This window comes from Thalia democratica, chromosome 8, assembly GCF_965202585.1.
Source record: "Thalia democratica chromosome 8, ktThaDemo2.hap1.1, whole genome shotgun sequence".
In the NCBI taxonomy this organism is placed as follows: domain Eukaryota; kingdom Metazoa; phylum Chordata; class Thaliacea; order Salpida; family Salpidae; genus Thalia; species Thalia democratica.
In genome coordinates this window covers 38,064,269-38,089,128 of record NC_139172.1, presented here as the reverse complement: position 1 = coordinate 38,089,128, position 24,860 = coordinate 38,064,269, and the positions used below count along the sequence as shown (strand labels likewise).

The 24,860-nt window shown below is 25.1% G+C and overlaps 1 protein-coding gene across 1 annotated transcript; it reads left to right on the top strand.

Moving 5' to 3' along the window:
* Positions 1-13,278, top strand: LOC145842133 (small ribosomal subunit protein uS14-like). Its single transcript, XM_082949522.1, has 3 exons — positions 1-105; positions 12,229-12,328; positions 13,196-13,278. Exons 1-3 carry the CDS (start codon positions 44-46, stop codon positions 13,202-13,204), a joined length of 171 nt encoding a protein of 56 aa, XP_082805648.1. The 5' UTR covers positions 1-43; the 3' UTR covers positions 13,205-13,278.
* The last annotated feature ends 11,582 nt before the right edge of the window (positions 13,279-24,860 follow it).

The window sequence follows — 24,860 nt, the reverse complement described above, 5'->3', positions numbered from 1 at the left end:
TTCAAGTAGTACTTCTATCCCTAATATTTTACTAACAAACAAAATGGGACACACTAACATCTGGTACAGCCATCCACGCAAATATGGACGCGGCTCAAGAGAATGGTTAGTTTATTTTAAGCTTTTTAATAAAAATTTAGTACTTATTTTATTACTGAATAGATTTTTCATGGAAGAAAAAGGATATTAGGTCCAAAACGCTCAATTTGACTTTTAATAGTATGTAAATAAGTATAACAATAAGTTTATGTTTTATACCACAGCATATTTTATTAAATTCATTTAATATACAGGGTTGCCACTTTACCTGGAAAACCCTAGAATTTGACAATTTAGTCAAAAATAACCTTGAAAAACCTTGAAGTTTGATCAAAAAACCTGGATAACCCTGGAATTTTTTATAATTTTAACATTTTCAGTACAAAAAAATTCAGTTTGACACAATAAATCTATCCAGGGTTGCCACTTTACCTGGATACCTGGAAAAACCTGGAATTTGAGAAATTTTGAAAAAAACCTGGAATTTTATAATCTTAACATTTTCAGATGTAAAATTTTGATTTAACACAAAAAATTTAGGTAATTTCGCACCAATATCAAAGCAAAAATATTTTACACTTTCTAATTTTACATTCTGATAAGATAAGTATAGAGTTGAAAAGCTCTAAATCTAAACTATACCTTAATCATTGAGACCTTAAGGTAAATAGAATTAATTTTTGATTAAAAAAAGCTACGATCGAGGGTAAGGGTTAGGGGTAAGAGTGATAGTAAAGATAAAAATAATTAATAAAAATTATTTTATAAAATAAAACTGAAAGGTAAATTAATTAAAAATCAAAAAAAAAAACTACCAATTGAGAATAAGGGTTAAGGGTAGCAGTGATAGTAAAGTAATAAACTAATAAAGAGTATTATAAAAAAGAAAATAAAAAAACTAATAAAAAAAAAATAACTGAAACAAACTATTAAAAAAAAAATTTTTTGTCCAAATTTGAGTAATCGTGTTCCCTATATTTCACTTTTATATTTATCTTATCAAAATGTAAAATGAGAAAGTGTAAAATATTTTTGCTTTGATATTGGTGCAAAATCATCCTAGGAAATTACCAAAATCTATCATATAACTAAGATTTTTTTGTCATCATCAAAAAATTTTTGATTAAAATACACATTCAAAGTAGCTTTACAGTATCTTTTCAATAATTTTATACTATTTAACACAGTTTGTAAAATAAAAATTAACTTAAAACTAAAAATAGACCCAAGCATTTGTACTTTTAAAAACTTGGAAGAAATTTGGAAAACCTAGAAAAAAATTGAAAATACGAGTGGCAAACCTGTCTATCATATGAATAAGATTTTTTTGTCTTCATCAAAAAAAAATATTAAAAAACACATTTAAAGTAACTTTACAGTATCTTTTCAATGTTTTTATACTACTTAACACAGTTTCTTATACAGAATTTAACTAAAAACTGAAAAATAGACCCAAAAATGTGTACTTTTAAAAACTTGGAAAAAATTTGGAAAACCTAGAAAAATTTATGTAAAAACTAGTGGAAGCCCTGAATATATATTTTATTTTGTTTTGAGGGTTAAAGCAAATTTCCAACATTTTTGCTTCAAAATTAACTTAAAAATTTTAATTATTGAAGTTATCTCAGCTACTTATTCTTATACTGTAAACTGTTGATGTCATTTTTACAAATAAAATTTTGTTGAATACAACATAACATTAATATAGTGCCATTTCAACTTCTTTAAAAATTTTCATTAAAATAAATATGTTGTTTCTTCTTAACAGCTACTTAAATCCTTATACAAATATCTTTGAAAATTAAAAAAAAAGTAATTTTATAGCAAAACCACAATTATAAATAACTTGTTAGTATGTTGCCATAAAAGTAATATGGTAGTTGTTAATAGTTTAACGACCCATAAGTTTCTTATCAGTATTAAAAAACATGGAAACCGAATTGTAAGCATAAAGCTAGAATGGAACATAAGCCTGTTGAACATAATAAATGTACTTGATTTTGGTAATAAAGTTTGTATTTTAGTAATTTACAGCTTTAAAAAACTATCTAATTAATATTTTATTAAGGGCATAGGGTAAACACCCTTTTTTGGTTTTTTATCTTATTTTATATACTTTTTACTAAGGTACAAAATGCTTTTTACAGATTAAAAAAATTCAAAATAATTTTTGAGATATAGCCGGTCAAAGTCAGAGCTGACAATAGGTTCCTTATGGGAGGCGCAAACTAAAACGGCAAAAATAGACTATTTCACTAAAAATCTATCTTCTCCTACGTTTTTTGAGATAACTACCTCAAACTTTCAGGAAGTGTTCCTTGATATATTAAGAAAATTCTGTCGGAAGGAATTTTAAAAAAAAATAAAAATAAAAAAATTAAAAAAAAAAAAAAAAACAGTTTTTTTTTTTGTTTTTTATTATAATTTTTTTTTAAATATTTTTTTTTAAATTCCTTCCGACAGAATTTTCTAAATACTGCAAGGAACATTTCCTGAAAATTTGAGGTAGTTATTTCAAAAAACGTAGGAGGAGATAGATTTTTAGTGATTTATAGTTATTTGCCGTTTTAGTTTGCGCCTCCCATAAGGTTCCTATTGTTGCCTCCAACTTTGACCGGCTATATCTCAAAAATTATTTTTATTTTTTTAAATCTGTAAAAAGCATCTTGTAGCTTAGTAAAAACTATATAAAATAAGATCAAAAACCAAAAAAGGGTGTTTACCCCCCCTCTATGCCCTTAAATGATACCGTTTACAGTCATAACTAACACTGCTTATATTATAGCTTAGATATAACTTCTGAATTTTTGACTACCTTTTAAAATTTAGCTAATTTCCCTAAAAAAAATTAAATATTTATTATTTAAGGGCATAGGGGGGGGAAACATTCTTTTTTGGTTTTTTATCTTATTTTTATTGATATATTTAGAAAATTCTGTTAAAACATAATTTAAAAAAAAAAATAATAATTTTATATAAAAAAAAAAAACAAAAAAACAATTTTTTTTTTTTGTTATAAAATTTTTATTTTTTTTTCAATTCTGTTCTGATAGAATTTTCTAAATATATCAAGCAACATTTCCTGAAAATTTGAGGTAGTTATCTCAAAAAACGTAGGAGGTGATAGATTTTTAGTGATTTCTAGTTATTTGCCGTTTTAGTTTGCGCCTCCCATAAGGTTCCTATTGTTGCCTCCAACTTTGACCGGCTATATCTCAAAAATTATTTTGAATTTTTTAAATCTGTAAAAAGCATCTTGTAGCATAATAAAAACTATATAAAATAAGATAAAAAACCAAAAAAGGGTGTTTACCCTCCCCCTATGCCCTTAAATATTTATGGTCATAAACCAGAGTTCAAGTTACTAAGCAAACTAAATTAAACGTTGTAAATTTAAAAAAAATCTTGTTCAAAGCATGATGGATTATTTGAGTATTTTAATGGTTTCTTCTGTTCTATAGGGCCTGTTTGATTATTTAGTAGTGATTGAAAGTTTTTAGTTGTCAATAAATTGTTATGAAAACTACCCAAATTTAGTAACATATTTGAATTTTGTACACTTTACCATGTCTACTTTTTTTGTTCTTTAAGTAGATTTCCAAATTTTGGTATACTTTCTAATTCTCATATTTATAGTTATGTACAAACTAATTATTTCACTTTAGCTTAACATTTATATAGGGACATTTTATGTTTTTTCTTAAACTAATTTTCACTTAACTTAACACTGTTTTAAATGTTATTATTACATAGTTTTAACAGGGTTGCCAAAAAACTTAAAAGCTGGAAATTCCTGCAATTTGAAAAATTTTGTAAAAAAACCTGGAAAAACCTTGGATTTTAAACAAAAATCTCTAAAAAACATAGAAAAATCTGGAATTTTAAACAATTTTTACTTGTTAAATAGAAAAGTTTTGAATTGATACAAAATATCTACCACAGAGGTAAAAATATTTTGTCATAATCAAATATGTTTTTATTCAAAAACTAGTTTGAAGTAGCTTTACACTATTTTTTCAATGTATTTATACTATTTAGCATATTACCTTATACTTAACTTTAAATTAAAATTGACCCAAAAATGTGTACTTATAAAAACCTGGATAACATTTTGAAAACCTTAGGAAAATTTTCCTGAAACATTTGGCAACCCTGTTTTAAGGGCATAGGGGGGAAATCATTTATTTTACAAAATTCAAGGGTAATTTGGTTTTCATATGAAGGTTTAAACTGTAGGCCAGGGTTGGCACAAACTCACTATTTGATAAATAAGGACATATTAAAGTTTAAAAAAACTTAAAACAGTGTTCCCACTAAACTTGGAAAAGCTTGGAATTTTAATAATTTATGTCAAAAATAACTGAAGTTTTAAACAATTTTTTCATTTTAACTTGTAAAATTTTGATTTGACACAAAAAATCTATCATGTAGATAAAAAAAATTTTTCATCATCAAAAATTTTTTTGTGAAAAAAAAACTATTTTAAGTAGCTTTACAGTATCTTTTTAATCATGTTATACTATTTAACATAGTTTTCTACCCTAAACTTATCTTTGAACTAAAAATAGACCCAAAAGCGTGTACTTTTTTAAACCTAGAAGAAAATTAGAAAACCTGGAAGAGTTATCTCAAAAGCCAGTGGCCACCCTCTTAAAATAACTCAGCACGATTGAAATAAGATATTTAAAAATTCATTAAAAATCTTTCCTATCCTTCATTTTTTAAACTAGAGGCCTCAAAATTTTAGAAACATTTCTTATTCAATGAATGTAATTTTGTAAATATTTAAAAATAAAAGTTTTAGACTAAGAAAATCAAAAAAAAAAACTTTTTTCTTCAATCATAAAAAATCAGGCATTGGAAATATTTAAATGTTAGTAATGGACTCACTAAAAATTTTAAGGAGATAGGTTAAAAATGAAGAAGATAACTTTTTAGTTCAATATTTTTTTCACATTTTTGTGTCTCTAATACAAACTCATGAAGCTCTACAATTATAATTGCTTAAGTCTCTTTAAGTTTACTTGTTTTTAAAAAGACAAAAAAATTCAAAATCTATGATAAACCTGTAAAAAAACTAGATTGAACCCATTATGCCCTAATTTGATCCATTGTTTTATTTTTATATGTATACACTTGTAGAACAATTTTTAGTAATGTCTTAAGTTAAACATTTCAAATTAAAAAACTTAAAAAGACATTAATAATTAGTTTTACCATTCCTGTTCTTTTAAAGTTTAAATACATTTAATTATTATTTTAAATTAGAATAGTTTAAATTTAAAAAGACAAATTTTTAAATAAAATTGAAGTTTTATAACTTAAAGTTTTATAGTTAAAGATCAGGTAGTATTAACGTACATTTTAAAGTGTAAAATCATTTTTGACTTATTTTTACAATTTTAAAAGAAGTTAAGGGCATAGGGGGGGGTAAACACCATTTTTTGGTTTTTTATCTTATTTTAAATAGTTTTTACTAAGCTACAAGATGCTTTTTACAGATTTAAAAAATTCAAAATAATTTTTGAGATAGAGCTGGTCAAAGTCTGAGCCAACAATAGGTTCCTTATGGGAGGCGCAAACTAAAACAGCAAAAATAGACTATTTCACTAAAAATCTATCTTCTCCTACGTTTTTTGAGATAACTACCTCAAACTTTTAGGAACTGTTCCTTGATATATTTAGAAAATTTTGTTGTAATGAATTTTTCAAAAAACAAAAAATAAAAAAATTATATAAACAATAAACAAAAAAAAAACAGTTTTTACCTTTTTCATCATTTTAGTCTTATTTTATTGAGTTTTTAATTAGCCTACAAGTTGCTTTTTACAAATATTTTAAACTTAAACTAGTTTTTGAGACATAGTCGGTTTAAGTCAGAGACTACAATAGGTTCCTTATAGGAGGCGCAAACTAAAATGGCAAATAAATAGAAATTGCTAAAATTCTACCTCCTATGTATTTATGATAATTACCTGAAACTTTCAGGAAATGTTCCTTGCAATATTTAGAAAAACATTAAAAAAAAGATCAAACAACAGTGTTTTTCTCTTTTTAAACTTGTTCAATATTTTTTTAAATTTTGTTTTGACAGAATTTTCTAAATACTGTAAGGAACATTTTCTGAAAGTTGAAATAAATTATCTTTAAAAACATAGGAGGAGATAGACTTATAGTGAGTTAGTCTTTTTTTACCTTTTTATTTGCGCCTCCTGTAAGGAACCTATTATAGTTTTAACTTTGACCGGTTATATGTCAAAAATGTTTTAATTTTTAAATCAGTAAAAAGCAACTTGTACTTTAATTCAAACTCTACAAAATAAGATCAAATTCTAAAAAAAAATCCCCTATGTCCTACAACCAAAAATGCAATCAGCAAAATATGATTGTCGTGCTGAAAACAGGGTTGCCACACTTTAAGGATACTTAGGACAATTGATTTAGTTATAATATTTTGTTATTTTATTACCAGTTTTTTAGAACTTGATTTTTATAAATTATACTAAGTTAAAGAGATTATTTTTAATTTGAAAAATCTCTGGATGACTCAGGAAAGTTTAAGGTCTTTCATGACAGTTTTTTGATTGTAAGAATCCCAACCTTTTTAAATCTATGGGGAAATCTGCTTTTATTACTATGGCCATTTTACCTGGAATCCTGGTAAAACCTAGAGTTTTAACATTTGAGCAAAGAAGAAAAAAAGATCTTAAATTTAGTACTTTTTGGAAAAAGTCCAGTAATTTAAACCTAATTTATTGAAAATATTGTAATGTTTAAAACTTCTAGCTAAATTAATAAAACTGTTGTTCATAACTCTGGACTATGAATTTGATTTCTGCAATAATCTTATGAATAAAACTTGACCAATCTTTTAAGAATAACAAACATTTATTTTGATAATAATATTTTAAAGTTTACAAAATGTTTGTTTTGAATTAAGACAAAGTTTTAATCTATTATGATAAAAAGGAATAACAGAAAAAAAGAGCAATTTTCTGAAATATTATTAATACAAATATTCATAACTTTACTATTTGTATATAGTTTTTAAAATAAAAAATATTTTTAAAATAAAACAAAGCAATTATTTACATATGTTTTAAGTTAAATATTTGACCGTTTATTAGAAACATAAAAAATAGTAAGTTATATTATACAATACCTAAAAATAATGGGTTTTAAAACCTTAAAATATATCTCCTCCTTCATTTTTCAAGCAATCTTCTTCAAATTTTTGGGAGGAAATGTTCCTTATATTAAAAGGAATATGTGTTACTTCAGAATTTTAATTATGTAAAAGAATAAAATTTTATCACAAAAATTAAAAAAAAAGTATTTTTTTTTTATTTCCAAAGTAATATTTTTTCATTATTGTATAAAGATTAGACTGTGGAAGTTTGAAGAAGATTGTTTGAAAAATGTAGGAGGAGATAGATTTTAAATAAAATAGTCTTTTTTCGCTGTTTTAGTTTTCCCTTTCTTTAGGGAACCTATTATGCGGCCCAACTTTGACTAGTCATATCTCAAAAAATATTTTAAGTTTTTTAAAACAATAAAATAAATTAAGCTTAGAAAAAACTCTATAAAATAAGATCAACTTGTAAAAAACTTGGTTAACCCCCCCTCTGGCCTTAACAAGTGCTTCTAACATAAAGTTTTTAATAATAGTAATAGATATTATATATATAGATTATATTTAGCTCTTTACACTGTGTAAATTGAGCTTTCTTTTTGCAGTCAATATTAAGGGCATAGGGGGGGGTAAACACCCTTTTTTGGTTTTTGATCTTATTTTATATAGTTTTTACTAAGCTACAAGATGCTTTTTACAGATTTAAAAATTTCAAAATATTTTTTAAGATATAGCCGGTCAAAGTCGGACCCAACAATAGGTTCCTTATGGGAGGCGCAAACTAAAACGGCAAAAATAGACTATTTTACTAAAAATCTATCTTCTGCTATGTTTTTTGAGATAACTACCTCAAACTTTCAGGAAATGTTCCTTGATATATTTAGAAAATTCTGTCGGAAGGAATTTTGAAAAAAATAAAAAATAAAAAATTTATATAAAAAATAAACAAAAAAAACAGTTTTTTTTTTTGTTTTTTTGTTATAAAATTTTTATTTTTTAATTTTTTAAAATTCTGTTCCGACAGAATTTTTTAAATACTGCAAGGAACATTTCTGAAAATTTGAAGTAGTTATCTCAAAAAACGTAAGAGGAGATAGATTTTTAGTGATTTCTAGTTATTTGCCGTTTTAGTTTGCGCCTCCCATAAGGAACCTATTGTTGGCTCCGACTTTGACCAGCTATATCTTAAAAAATATTTTGAAATTTTTAAATCTGTAAAAAGCATCTTGTAGCTTAGTAAAAACTATATAAAATAAGATCAAAAACCAAAAAAGGGTGTTTACCCCCCCCTATGCCCTTAATAGTATAATATATTGTGTAAAATAATGTGTGTGTATTTTTTATAAGAAAAAAAAAAGGCCATACAAAGTAAGGCATTTTACTAGTTACTAAGATAAAAAAGTACAAAGTTGGACCTTAAAAAAGTCCCTTATAGAAGAACAAAAGTAAAACGACAATAAAGATAACTTCACTAGAAATTTATCTCCTTTTTTAATTTTCAAGCAACTGTTCTGAAACTTTTTCAGTTTATTATTAATTTAATAACAAACAATTTTGATGTAAATTTATTTTGTATTGAAAACAAAAAGTTTCTGATCATAAAATCTGATTGAAATAAAGGAGAAATATTTTGTATTAGTTATTGAAAATTTATAAAAGTTTAAAAAAATTTCCTCTGTACATTTGTATGGAACACTTAACACTTTATATCTGTAATAAATTTATGTGTCAAAAGTTTTTAGTTCTGTGAAGAGTATCTTTTAGTATATAATTTTGGCTTTCATATAGGGCCATTGTTAAATTAAAAAAAAATGTGTTGGACCCCCTATGGGATTAACAAGCCTTGTCATAGCTTTATTAATATAGAAACAATCAAGTTTAAAAGCGTTTAGTTTATTATTTCAAAAATGTTTATTAAGTGTACCAATTTATATGCTTAAATTGTTAGGCTAACACTATTGGCAGAACAAAGTTATTAAACTATAGGTACACTTGTTTTAAAAGAAACTCTTAAAGTAGTAGTTGGCAGTCTCTTAAATTAAAAGCCTAAAACTGCAAAAAAAGTACATCCATTTCTAAATCTAAGGTTAGTACTGTATGATACTATTTTGTAATCATATTTTTTCTAGATATTAGGTTGTTTATTGTTTGTAATTACTATGAACGACACCTTTAGGCATCTAAGCTTGGTAAAAGTAATTTGTTTCAGCTTTTGGCTCTTATTGTTTTTTACTGCAGTTTTATTGTAAAATTTTGCTGGTTTTTGATCACTCAAGCTATATTTTTTGCTTCAAAGTGTATTGACCCTGTAGTGCACTTATCAACTATGGTCTCTCATATATCCCAAAGTTACTTTTAATTTTGTTAAAGGTAAAAAAGTCTGGTAGCTAAGATAAAAATCTAGAAACTAAGATTAACTTGTTAAACTTCCCTACACCCTTAAATTTTGGATATTGTGATTAGTATTTTATATTTTTCAAAAGTTTTTGAGATTTGACATAATTATATATAGAGCAGAGTTTCTTAAAGTGGAACATTTAATAAATTTAGGGTGCCATAAGCTGCAAAGGCAAAGCTTTGAGTAGTACAGGGACATTAGGGGGATGCAAGGCCATAAATTGAAATCTAAACTAGATATTCTGTAGTTAAAGACCAAAAAAAAAGTAAAAAAAATTAAGGTGCAGTATTTTGAAAACTTTAGTTTATAATACTAGATAATATGGGAAACTTTTAGAAATTTAGGGGGCCATTGGCTGCAAAATGGGGGGGACACAAGATCATAATTTGAAACTTATGCTAGATACTCTGAAGAGCAAAAAAAAGGTCTTAAGCGCTTTAAGGTAGTTTTAAAAAAATTTCGAGTTGGTCATAACTTTTCTTTTAATTTTTTCATTAAGTTTGGGAAATTCTGATATAGATAAATTTTATATAGAGTTGAAACAGATAGTAAGTATTTTAAAATAAGCTGGAAAAGGTGTTTATGGTGGTTCTAATACAAGTGTATGTATAATTACAAATAAAAACATTGTTATTACTCATGTTTAGCATGCAATTAATAAAATAAAATTTTCAACCTTTTCAGTCTGTTCAGTTTGTTGAACATTAAATTGTATGTTACAAGTTGCATACAAATACTGGTTTTGTTAATCTACTCATTAATCCAAAATACTTTTTGATTTAATTTGTTATACAATTTAATGCTCGCCTAGCATCTGTATAAAACAGGGTTTTAAAAAAACCATGGTCCCCTCCAACAAGATGTATATAGTGCAAACTCCTTAAATACACTTAAGACCCTTTGTTTTTGTTCTGTACCATCAACTCCTTAATATCTAGTACAAGTTTCAAAACTAACCTTAAAAACGCCTAAGAACTTTTTTTCAATTGTTCTTGACTATTAAGTTTAGAATATCTAGTGTAAGTTTCAAATTATGGCCTCATTGCCCCCTGTTGCCTTTTTGCGGCTTAACTCACTTTAAGAAATCTTGGTATAGAACTTATAAAATTATAATATATTTCCATAACTGTACAACTTTGTTATAAAACTTTTATTTTACTACTTAAACTGTTTAACAATGTTGTAATAAGTTTCAATGTTTTAGTTTAAAAAACAGTATTTTATTATTAAATTCTAGTTTGTAATTTTTTTTAATTGAATCATTGTTTTGAATAACCAAGGTTGGGTAAAAAAAGTTAGTTCCAAAAAAAGTTTACTTATTATGCTGTTTGTGGATTGACACTTTAAGTTTCTTTTAAGATTCTATATTTTCTGTTAGTTTTTCACAAACAACTTTCTTAGAGAATGTATTCTTGTAAATGAGATCATTTAAATTTGTTTATTTGAAAAGTATCTTTTTAAAAAGTTTTTCATAAGTGTTATTGATTATCAGTTTTTGAATTAGTTTATTATTTATTAAATTTTTATTGTTGAACAGTTTAAAAATACATGGAATGTATATAGAAAATAAAATTTATTTTCTTTTCAATAAAATTGAATTTTAACTTCCTGTAAATACATCTTGTTGCCTCTTGTTATTTTGACCTTGCATCTAAATTAGATGTTGTTTCTGCAATGCTATGTACAACTTAAATCTGCATTGATCATGTGTTGAGGAAAAGTTGAAATAACAGTTTTTATTTTGCAGAATTTTTTAAAAGGTTATTTAAAGTTTGTGTTTTGTGTGTTAACAGTTAGTTTCACAATGACTAATATTGACTTTCCTATTAGTCTGAAAAAGCAAACCAAAATATTTTTTGTATAACACACGCTTTCATGATAACTTAGGAAAGTTTGGAATTTTTGAAAATATCAGGATTACTCGGGCCAGTTTAGGTTTTTTGATAAAAAGTTAAGGATAATTTTAAGATTTCTGAAAATCTCTAGTCAGTATATTTTTAGTTTAAAATGAGATTTCGTTTTCAAAAATCAATTTAAAAAAAACTTATTTTATGTTAATTATGTAAAGTTTTCATATCTTTTAAAGGTTTGAAAAATCTGGGAATAACTCAGAACACTTAAAGGTTACAAACAACAGTTTTTTTTGTCTCAAAGAGTGGCAATAATGATAATATAATAATTTTAATAATTAGAAAGTTTAGTATAATCTTTTTGATATAGTCACATAGAGAGAAAAACTTTTATTACCAACTTTAAATTAGAAAAAGAAAACTACCTTCTTGATTTCTAAATATATTCAAAAAGTGTTCTTTGCATTGTCAAAATAATTTATTTGAAATTGAAAAATCTATGAAATTAAATTTAAACATTTAATCAAAAAATTCTAAAGAAGAGTTATTTTATAAAGTTATATTATAATGAATTAAAAGAAAAACAATTGAAAATTTTGCTTAGAAACTGTACAATCAGATAAATTCGTAATAAAATACCCCATTTGGCCTAAATAAAACCATATTAGATAAAACAGAATTAGTTTCCTGATTTCTGTATAAATTTATTTATTGTAATATTCAATTGGTATTAATGTTATTATTTTCAACAGTGTTTTCCGTAATCATCATTTATTTCTAGGTTAGTAATTTGTAATTGTTTTTAACAGTCGCATCAGTGGAAACAGACACGGTCTGATTCGCAAATACGGATTGAATATTTCCAGGCAATGCTTCAGAGAGTACGCTGAGAAAATCGGTTTCAAAAAGGTTCGTTTTTTTTTAAAACTTATTAGTATTAGATTTGATTATTTTATATTAAGATAAAATTATTATACAATTAATTTGTTTTCAAATGTTTATAAAATACTTTTGGTATTATGGATTTAAAAAATGAATTAACATGTCCACTTTTACTTTGAATGTAAATATGCAATTTTTATTCTGTCTTAGTATTAGAATTTGATAAATGTTTTAGTTTTATAAATTTTCCCTTGTATTTAGTTTTACAAAATGTTTAGCACTCTTTTAATATTTACTTAACAATATGCTCATAATTATAAATAAATTAAGCATTTCTTATTAAAGACTTTGTTTAAACATACAATACTTAAAAAAAAAATCGAATGGGGCAAACATGCTGTAAACTTAAAAGAATAAAGCATTTTTCAACTATTTAATTTTTGTACATATTCTTAAGTTTTGAAATTGTGTTTTTTGATAAATATATATATCTTTTTTGATAAAAATATACTAATCTGTTGTTACGAAATTACAATTAAAAAACTCTTTTTTATTCAACAAGTTTTTAACTGATTTAAATGAAAATATATACAATTATTTAGAAAAATTAAATTTAAGTAAATTATTATACAATTATTTTGTTTTGAAACGATAAAAAAATAGTTTTAGTGTTATGGATTTAAAAAATAAATTAACATGTGCACTTTCATACTTTAAATGCAAAATATGAAATTTTGTTATTTTAATTTTAATTAATTAATTTGTCATTTTACAAATATCCATTCAATTTAACATGTATTTTTCCTTTTTTTTTTTTTGATATGTAGCATTTTATGAACATAGTTTTAAAGAAAACAAACTTTTATTAAAAATATAATCTTATTTTATTTGCAGTTGGACTAATTTCGAAGAATCCACCAATGTTGTTTTTTTCGCAATTTTTTCAACATGCCTTGAATAAATTATAGGAAATTTAACTTTTCTCTTTTTTATTTTACAATATTCAGAACATCATTTATTTAGTATTTTATTCTATATAGAAGTAATAAATATTTGTTGTTTTGTGATTTTATTTATATGTTATATTTGAGCCTACCTTGCTTAGTTATTGAGTTCAAAACAAATAAATAAGACACAGTAATCTATCCACAAGGGAGATTGATAGTTAAAAATTTATTAATTTTGTAAAAAACAGTTACTAAGGTTCACCGCAGAGCAGATTTTCAAATTGTAGATCTTTTTCAAATAGAATTCTATTTGAATAAGATCTACAATTTGAAAATCTGTTCTGCGGTAATTGTTTTTCTCAAAAGTAAAAAATTATTAAGTCTACTCTGTTTCCATAGTTTAAGTTTTTGTATTTCTAGCGGTTGTAGTTGCTATAATTTCTTACAATTAGACTATCTAGTCTTGTCGAATTGAACGTAAAAATGTAAATCTGAGTTGCCACTCTTTACAACTAAACTTGCTTACAGACAATTTTAATAAAGTTTAAAAATTAAAATTTTTTCATGGATTAAAATTATAATTTTTTTTCGGTATCTAAGTATGCGTTCAAGAAATTATATCAAGGTTGTCAAATACCTGGAGTGCAAGAATTTGACAACTTAGGCTAAAAAACCTGGAGTTTAAGAAAAAAAAAAACTGGTATTTTGAACAAAAGTCACTATAAAACCTGGAAATTTTAATTTGACACCAAAATCTGTCTTTCAACGAAAATATTGTTATTATTGTTTAATTTAATTAAAAACACCTTTACAGTAGCTTTTCAATACCAAAACAATGTTGTTATACTAAGTAACTTTTTCATGTTAATTGTATACTATAACTTAAGCATAAAAATTATACTTTTGAAAGCTTTACGAACCCTATTTTATTAAATTTATTGGAACAAATCGGATAGTTTAGTATTTCAGGGTTGCCATATTACCTGCAACTTAAGTAAAAAAAACCTGGAGTTTTGAACAATGTTTACTAAAAAACCTTGAATTTTTAACAATTTTTTTCATAATCAGTAGTAAAATTTCGATTTGTCACAAAATATCTACCATATAGGTAAAAACTTCTTGTCATCATCAAAAATTTTCTATTCAAAACACATTTAAAGTAGCTTTACAGTATCTTTTCAATGTTTTTATGTTATAAAACATAGTTTCTTACCTAAAACTTAACTTCAAACCAAAAACATATTCAAAAATGTGTACTTTTAAAGCAGGGTTTCCCAAACTTTTTTGCTAATGGCCCCCTTTAAAGATTTTGAAAAAATAATGGCCCCCTTCAACATATAGATTACTCATAAACTACGATAAAATACACATAAGACCTTTTTTTTTTTTTGCTCTTCATCTGAAACTCAAGAATATCTAGTGTAAGTTTCAAGTTATGGCCTCATGGCCCCCCTGTGGCTCCTTTACTGCTCATGGTCCCCCTCTTCCCCCTTTGCTGCTCATGGCCCTTTAGGGGGCCACTTGGCCCACTTTGGGAAACCCTGTTTTAAAGCCTGGAAGATATTTGGAAACCTGGAAAAAATTTGAAAAAACGAGTGGCAGCCTGAGTATTTTTACAAACTTTTCATAGCTAGTTCAGCAGCAAAAATACAACTTATAGATGAAAATGTCGAAAAATCAATTGTTTTTTTACTGTATTTTAAAACTTTGCGTTGTATAACAGGAGCCAGTATTTATTTTAAGAATTTTTTCTCCAGGTTTCTTTTATTTTGCACTAATCTGTTTTCATTGAGAAATTTTTGATAGAAAAACTTAATACTTTTTGAGAAAGTATACTTCCTTCATATATTTTCATATACCGCAATTGTAGAATTCCTATTTTTCAGTTTTACGCTCCATCCCTAAATCTGTTTTAGCAAAAACATCACTCTTGTTTTTATATTTGTTAAGTAAAGTAAGTTCTTAACTAACTAACCTCTAAGTTTTACACTACAAACTTGGTAAAAAAATTTGGGTAAAGTAGGTTAAAAAAAGTGATTGTGGTATAGTATATTTGTAATGTAACAACATTAAGTTTGTTGTTGTGATAATTCTATATGTAATTTTTTTTATAAAACTAAACATAGTTGCAGCTACAATCAGTCTAAAACAAAAACTTTTTTCTATTGTTAAAAATAAACTTGGTAGTAAAGTTATGAATTTTTTTATTTTGTTCTATATTTTTGATTTCATAAGTTTTGTCATTGTATTTTATAATACCTTTGTTTCAGTTTTGTTCATAATTTTCGGATTTTTTAGTAACCAAATATCGTTAAAAAAAGTTATTGTCATAAAGATTTATTTCTTATAAATAGGTTTTAATTATTAAGTCTCAACAAAAGTACTTTTTAGTGAATGTTTGATTTTTTTAGTCATAAACACTTTGAGGTCTTTTATAAAAGTTGCAACCAATGCGATTGTTAAGTTTATTTTACCTGATTTACGTTTTAAAGGCTTGCAAGGAATTTTGGTTCTTAGAATCATAAGTGCTGATACATACTTTTAACTTACCTCTTATACGCAATCTAGACTACATTCAAGACACAACTTTTTTTTGAATATAAACTTTAATCTTAATTTATTCCACTTTTACTTGTAACCTTTGTTCGTTTACGAAGGGTTGCTACTTTACCTGGAATCCTGAAAAAAACTTAAATTTTGAACAAAAAACCTGGAATTTATAAGAGTTTTAACATGTTCAGTAGTAAAATTTTGGTTTGACTCAAAAAGTTTATCATATAGATAAAAAAATTTTGTCATCACCAAAATTTTTTTATTAAAAACACATTTTAAGTAGATTTACAGTATGTTTTTATACTATTTAACACAGTTTTTCACATTAAATTTTATTTTAAATTAAGAATAGACCCAAAAATGTGTACTTTTAAAAAAATTGGAAGAAATTTTAAAAATCTAGAAATTTTTTTTTTAAAAGCGAGTGGTAACCCTGTTTACAGCTTAATGCTCATTGAATAACTGCTAACAACCAATTAGTCCTTTTAACTAGCTTGTTAACAACGCTGTATGATACAATTTAATCTGACGAGAAGCTGCGAATTACTCGTATGGACCAAAGCAGGGTATATGTTTTGTATGTATCATTTGTCACTTTACCAAAACATTTAACAAAAAAGAAAACTTCAATAATCAAACATAATACAACACAAAAATATACATTGTTTTGATGTATGCAGGTTTTTGAAGTTACTCAATTAGTTCTACAACTCGTTGAGTTGATTGTACTTGGGTAGTCTTCGATAGGTAGTCAATTACTAAAAAGTTATTTTTAGTACTAATTTTGCTGCCCGCCTGTGTCAAAAATTAAACTAAGAAGATAAAAAAGCTATTTATAGGCAGAATTTAAGTTAAAGGATAATCTAAACCAGAATTTCACACACTTTTTTTTAAGAAGAAATTAAATAAGCTATTGCCCCCATCAACAAGACTACCGTTTAGAACACCTAAAAACTTTTTCTGCTCTTCATCTGCAGTTCCAGAATATCTAGTGTAAGCTTCAAAATTGCTAATAAATGCACTTAAGAACTTTTTTTCTTTTGCTCTTCATCTGCAACTAAAGTAAGTTTCTAAGTTTTAAAATTGCCCTCCTTTCGCCCCTTTACTAATTATTGCCCCCAAACTTACTAAAACCGCCCCAGGGGGCGGTACCGCCCACTTTGGAAAACTCTGATCTAAACTAACGATTACTCTTAACTTAATGAAGATTATACTTAAACGAATGCTAAATAAGGTTTTAATTTAATTGTTTCAAAAAGCTATTTTTATGCTGAAAAGATAATAGCGGGTCAGAGAATTCTACTCTGCGATCTAGCTTGCAGGTCGTAGTTACGATTCTTGCCCTAGTGGTTCTCAAATTTCAGAAAGGTGTGATTCCTTAGCTACTTATAAAAGTTGAAATTTTTCATAAATTACGTACTGTACGGCCTTTATTAAGAAATGTTAAGTGTAGTTAGACATATATTTCTAATGCAAATAATATATATCCTGTGTATACTTTAGATTATACAAAATTAAATGTTTCTCAAAAACATATATTGCATATGATTGCAATATAGTTTAAGTTTTAGTGTACATGATTTAAGTTCTTCTCACAGTAGTGAAGCTTCATGCAAGTTTGTCCATTCGTATGTAAACTTTAAACAGTAAACCTGAATATTTGCAAGTTATTAAGACAAAATTATCAATGAAGAAATGGCTAATTTATGTTTCATTGAAGTTGTTTTAATTGAACAATTATGCAAAAACTATAACGAAAAATATAAATAACAGCATTAATGTTGTAATAATTTCATACTTAACTAAATTAAGGTATTTGACATATAAAAAAGGTAGTGCATAGAACTAAAATGTTATAGGTTTAGTCCTACATTTTCTACAAACCTAAAATAAAACTTGTCATATATGATAGACGTCAAAAGTCCTGGACAAGACGTTATAAGGTATCCGTGGTGTGTGACTCGATAACCGAAAGGTTCTTTGTGCACCAGGTCCTAGGACCAAACATTTTGAACGTCGTTTTTTTTGTCGTTGAATAAACTATAATATATTAATAAAAAAACCGTTTAAGTTTTACTAAAGTTTTAAGGTTTTGAAGGGTTTCATAAACTTGAATGTTTGAAACAATGTTATGGACATTAAATAGTAAATGAGTAGAAAAAGAGACTTTATAATTTTATTTACATTTTTTTTATTGAATGATAGAAAAGGCGCTCAAAAAATTTGGTCTAAGAACCTTGTGTACAAAGTAACCTTTTGGTTATCAAGTCGTACACCTTAAAAATAAAGATTATACGAAATTTAATTTGTATTCTTTATCATTCCAAAATAAATTTTAAGTAAAATATTACCGAAAAAGTTTATAAAATCATAATGTAAAACAATGTTTTGAAACTGATTTAGTACTATTATATGTTTTGGTTTTAAGAAAAAAAACAGAGAGATCTTAACTACTGGAGGATAATATAATAATGAATTCAATCTTTTAAGAATTTATTTTACAAACTAAGTTTCGGTCAAAGACCTCGTCAGGGCTTAAATAAATCTAAAAAATATATGTGACAGTCATGGAAAATAGCATTTAAACAATTAAATTAAAACCAAATTTTTTACTCAAGATTTTTACTTAAGAAATTAAACAAATAAAATTTTAATATTAAGACTAAGTTTTAGGTGAAGTTTAAATTTTAGTTAAGTTTCAAAATCTATTGAAAAACGATTATTGATAACAACAATTATAGTATCAATAACTTTATGTAGCTTTCTTTTTCTTTTAGTTAATTTACAACGAAAACATTGCTTAGCAAAAGTATAGTTAATAAAGTGAGCTTAAAATTGAGTTGAACTTAATGTAGCTTATGTTAATTGTGACGTAACTATTGAAAATTTTAACAATCTTGTGCTTGTAATCGCTATCAAAATTTGAAATCCCGCTCAAATGCTTTATATAAAAACTTATAGTTAAAACAAATTTTTACCTAAAAACAAAAAAATTTAAATTATAACACTAAGATTGAATTTGTGGCAAAGTTTAAACTTTAGTTAAGTTTCAAAATCAAAGAACAAAACAAATAACAATAGAGAAATCTGTGTGTAGCTTTCTAATTTCTTCTAGTTGATTTTTAAATAAACATTGCTTAAATAAAAATTTAGTTAATAGTAATAAGTGAGCTTAAGTTAAGATGCATTTAATCAAGCTAATTTTTTTTGTACAAAATTTCTTATTTAACACAAAAATTATCCATATGCTTTTGTTTTTTAATCTAATGAAAGCTCAGTATTAAAACATCCAAGAAAAAAAAGCTCAATAAGTTATATTTCCATACAAAATTTTAAGCATTTTTAAATATAGAAATGAAATCTTTTGATATTTAGTTACAGTTATAAAATCTTACTTGATACGAAAATATTTTGTGATTCAGAAACAGAATTTAAATAACTTTATAAGTGTTATCTTAATTTTCCTAATGATTCTAAATTTATTACCATTTTAAGAAGTTTCATACTTAAATAATTTTAGTAGTAAGTTTTGTTTTAGGCATTCAGCTTTTCGATTTTAACTCAATTTATTTAGAAGTTTAAAAAATTTCAACTTTGTTTTTCTTATATTCAACTGAACATACAAATTCATCCTAAGAAATAGTTTGTTTAAAATAAACAAAAATACATAAATGTGTTAGCTAGAGTCAAACAATTTTTAAGACTTAGAAAAAAAAATTTAAATTAAATTTATTTTATAGAAGTTAGGTGAGCTGAATCGTTTTGCATTAAAAATCTGATTAATCGATTTAATTAATGTGTTTTAAACATTTATAAAAGTCATACTGTTGTTGTCGCTGAGGTACTTTCTGGATTTAATATTTTTTTAAGTAGAAACAAAAGTTGTTTATAAACAAATTGCAAGTTGCTAGCAACAGCAAGCATATATAATAGCAAAATCTTAAAATTTACTCTCTAAATCCAAGGGTGAACAATTTTTTATGTGCTCATAATCTCACTTATTTTATACAAGTTACATTACTTGTTATAAGAATATGTTAAGGTTTTGTGTACATTTACTTAAAAATTGTTATAGGAATATTATGTTAACATAATGTAATTGTTAGATATAGCTTTCATTACTAGAAAATTATAATGATTCTAGAATTTTGACCTGGATTTTACAAATATTTTACATAAAACTTACAATAATTAACTAAAATATGACTATAAAATACAAACAAAACATGAGAAAATATTAATGTAACATTAGTTTACTATGAATAAACCATATACTTCACATCCAAAAAGCCTCAGTCAAACTTTAATAATTGAAATGTTTGAAGCTATTTTTAAAAGAAACCTTTATTTCACAGTTTTCAAATCATTAGTTTATTAAAGAATATAAATACATATTGATTTACTTAAAGTGTCAGTACTAAATTGTTGTAATGTGTTTCAATCAACTTTTACAAAAAGAAAGTAGGGAATAAAAATAAAAGAGTTTTAATATTATACAAATAATAGTAGAAAACAATCTTAAACTTAAAAAAGGTGCCAAGTTTGCTTATCAAAAATTACTTCATATTTTTTTGTTGTTGATTTGAAAAAAAAAACTTTACTTTAAGCAATCCAAAATTAAATAAAACTATTGATTATACTAGTTTATCTTAACTACTTTAAATACAATTTAAATACTTAAGTTTTTGAACTCTTCAAAAATACTTAGTGTTTAAAGTTTATGAAAATTAAAAGTAAATAGCTAAAACAAACTCTAAACTAGTAGCCAAAACAGATAAATAAATTAATTTTTCTGAAAGCAAAATATTACAGAACACTTGAAAACTTAAATCATTATATCTAATTATATGTTAAAAAATATAAAGTCAAGTATTAATAATGTTTTATAGATGCCTATATACTTTATACTAGTTTATAAGAGTTTGTTATTTTGAATCACAGGTTTTTGTTGTTTAAAAAAGAAACAGCTGATACAATTGATAGTGCATTTATGCATCTGTGATTATATATTTTTTTACTTTTTAAATAGTACTGTATAACTGAAACTAGTTAAAAAGTAAAAATGTAATGTGAAATAAGTTAAAAAAAACTTGACTCATATGATATACTTGTTAAAAATTTATATTAGAGGTTAAACAACAGGTTAAATTTAAATAAAAAATATTCATGGCTAGTAAAGTAGCCCCAAGTAACACTTCATTGTCAAGTCAACATCATGACCAGCATCATCACCATCTTGATGAAACTTCTATTTCTGAAAGACCAGATCATGAATGTTAGTACTACTTCTTAATTTGTAGCTTAAATTAAATGGTCTTTTAGTAGTATTGTTAACAGTTAATTGAATTTTCTCATAATTTAGCTTTTGAATCTTTGATTATGAATCATTTTAAAAAGTTTTAAAAACATTTTTTGGAAAATGGCAAAATAATAGTACAATTTTTCACTAAAAATTACATGACTCCTAAAAATTTTTAGAACTGTATATGGTAGATAAAAAACATGTGTGGGCATTATGTAAAAAAACTTATGATTATCTCATAAAATTAAAATATTTTTGTAGTTAAAGTGTCTTTATTATGAAAAAATTTAATGAAAGTTATAAAGAAATAATGAAGGTAAATTCTGTAATGTATAATTATGTTACAGACTAATTAGAATACTTTTGTTGCTCATATGTTTTGCTGTTCAGAAACAGTGAGAACATAGACCAGCTACTGTGTGCTAATTTAGTTGATTTTTCTGCTGCTGTGTAGTTTTTGTTAAAAAGTTAATAGTTTAAACAAAGTAGTTTGAAATAATTGAAAAAATTGTTATCTGAAGAGGGGTAGCTGTCAAATTTGCACAAGCGTACACAACTGCAAGAGGGAACAAAAATGTACAAAGATAAAATTGCACAAAGGGTCACTTTTTACAAAGACACTTTTGCACGAGCAGACAATTATAATTATTCACCAAAACATTTTTGCATGGGTTGAATTTTTTATATATATATATTTTAAAATTTTTTATTATATATTTTTTATTAACTTACTTTTGTTTTATTATTCTTATTATAACTGTTATCTCTAACCCTTACCCTGTCCGTAGATTTTTTTATTTTTTTTTTACTATTAATTTTAACAAACAACTTTTTTATTTTTACTATCACTGTTACCCCTAACCTTTACCCTCGGTCAGTAACTTTTTTTATTAATTTATCTTTTAGTTTTTTGTTTATTTTTTATTTATTTTTTGTTCTTGTGCAAAAATGTAAAATATAACTTGTGCAATATTGACCCTTGGTGCAAAAGTATCTTTGTGCAATTTAGTCTTTGTGCAGTTTTGACCCGTTCCCCTGAAGAGTATCTTATTAATTCTTAATTTTTAATAAAAAAAAAATTATATAAAATTTTTTGAACTTTACCAGCCTTTAAAATGTATTTGTTATAAAGATAGACTAAGTAGAGTGTAAGAAATTGTTTTAGTTTGTTATCTGTGCTTAAAAAGCAAACATTTAACCTTTTTTAATGTGTTTTTTAAACAATTAAATTAGTTTTAAAGACTAAATTTTGAATTTTATTATGCAGGTGGAATTAAAAAATTTAAAGCAGAAACAACTTTTCAACTCTTCAAAGCAAATAAGTTTTCAGACATAACAGACTAATTTAACAAAATAAAAACAAGCTAATTCTGATTTTTGACCGTAAAAAAAATTTTTGAAACAAATATAAAAATATTTCTTCCTATTAGTTCTGTTATATGTCTGAAATTTTTTTGTGGAGTTTATTGGTCTGTTGCGTCTGCTTTTGTGTTTTTTATCTTTATATAAAGTTCTGTGTTTTGAATTTATATAATTAGAACAAAATAAAAGCTGAAGTATAACATGTAAAAAGAATTGCAAAATCACTTAATATTTGATTTACATTTTTTCTCATCTTACAAAACTTATTTGAAAATTTGTTTTCTTTTGTGTTTCTAAACTTGATTATGTTTTATAGCAATGCTTTCATTGCTACATATTGTTAATGCTAGTAGTTTACTAACTAAAGCCAGATTTGTAAATTTAGAAATGTGATCAACCAAGTATTATCAAAGCTTATATCAACTATGGGTATATAAAGTCCTTATATAATTTGATTGGGTAGCTGTCAAATTACGCACAAGGGGACTAAATTTCACAAGAGGTCAAAATTGCACAAAGACACTTTTGCACGAGGGACACTTTTGCCCCTTGTGCAAATTTTTATTTGTGCAAAAATATCTTCATGTAATTTTTTACCCCTGTGCAATTTGTCTTTGTGAAATTTTGACCCGTTCCTAATTTGATAAGTGTTACATCTTATAAGTTAAATTCTGTTAGTTTATGTTTTAGTATGAAATAGTTGGTATATAAGGAAATTAACTTATACCAGTTGTAAAAACTACTTAATGTTTACATACTGTATATAAATAGCAAACTTTATAATTTTTGAAGTTTATATCAGGTGTCTGTTTAAAACCAGTCAGTAAAGCAAATTGTTGCAAAACATATTTTTTAGCTTGAAAACGTGTGCAAAACAAGAAAATTTAAGACTTAATAATTAATACTTAAAATCAACCCCTTATTTAGTTGTGAGTAAATAGTAATTGTGATATTTTTAAATATAGTTAAACTACAAAATTACTCTAATGAGCTTTAATAATTTATTTTAGCATAATTTAAAAAGTTACATGGCTTGTAGAGATTTTTATTCCAAAAAACGAAGTCTGTAAAATACTTTTTCTTGTGAATCTACCCATCACTTACTTGTAAACGGCTATCTACCCCTGTTTTAAACTTTGACATAAGTTATTATACAAAAAGTTATTGTAATAAAATACTGAGTTTAAAAAAACTAAGTCAAAAAATATAAACTATGGCACAAAATCTACAAATATTTTTTTTTTGAAAGTAAACATAGGTTATTTACTGTAAACAGCTTTCACTAGCTTAACATGGTGGTAAATGTGAAGTTTGACTTTCTATATAACAAGCTGTTATATTAAGTTAAAAGCATAAACAGCATGTTATCTAGATATTGTGATGTAGTTTAGAGTGTCAAGTGATTTAAGCTACTTCGAATTATACTATTTTTGTATTAAAAAATCAAATTTGTGTGAAATGACAAATAATTATTGAAAATTGAACATTTATGCATGAGAAGTAACTGTTTTTAAGGTTGTTTTAGTTGGTTCCACACCTTCCCTCCAATAATTTTTTTCTAGTACTAGAATAACTTTAAAATAAAATTTTGTATTTTCTTAAGTTAATTTTTATTTGAAAAACGCTTTAATCTTTTTTTTTTGTATTAAATAGTTAGCTTTTTAATACAGCTATTACCATTAGGTAATTCAAGTAAAAAGTATAAGTAATAAAAGTTATCTAAAAAAAATAAAACTTTTCCTGTATTTTTAACTCAGTGTGATTAACAATTATTTATTATCATTCAAGTAAAAATAGTCATGCTTAGTAAATGAAAATACTTTTTTTTATTTTTAAATATGTTTACATCATTCACTTTTCTCATTCAAGCTTAATTCATACCTACGCATACTCACCAAAAATATCTCCAACATTCTTCAATTTATGTTTAAATTGCAACACTTGATTCCTAGTTGGGCTTTTACATGCAATCAATAAATCAATACTTTGCGTATAGTTTTTAATTTTAAATTTGGAAAAAATGCTTTTGATACTGCTGATACCAAAATGTAAGATATTTGCAACGCATTTCTCAAAATTGTTTTCTATAAAGAAATTTCAAGAGTTACTATGAGAATTTAACTTTAATATTAATTGAAATTTTTACTGGGTATTTTTTTCTGCTTTAACTGCTGAAAAATTAATTGGCTAGTATTAAAACAGCTTTTAAGTTTCATATATTATTAAAAAGTTTCATTTTATTTGCAGAGTTGTTGTTGATAGTAGTGTTTTTTTAGCTTAATGCAGCTTAATCCTATTTAAGTCAATTGAAAATAACATAAAAACTACTATCAAACAGTGATCAAGTGGCACTTGGCTCCTTAATATTAACCGCGCTTTCAAAAACCGCTTTATT

What these genes read in the sequence shown, in the direction of transcription:
- LOC145842133 (XM_082949522.1), top strand. Translation starts at nt 44, where the DNA reads ATGGGACACACTAACATCTGGTACAGCCATCCACGCAAATATGGACGC. An exon ending in GGACGCGGCTCAAGAGAATG is followed by an intron (nt 106 to 12,228) that starts GTTAGTTTATTT and finishes TGTTTTTAACAG; the next exon opens with TCGCATCAGTGGAAACAGAC.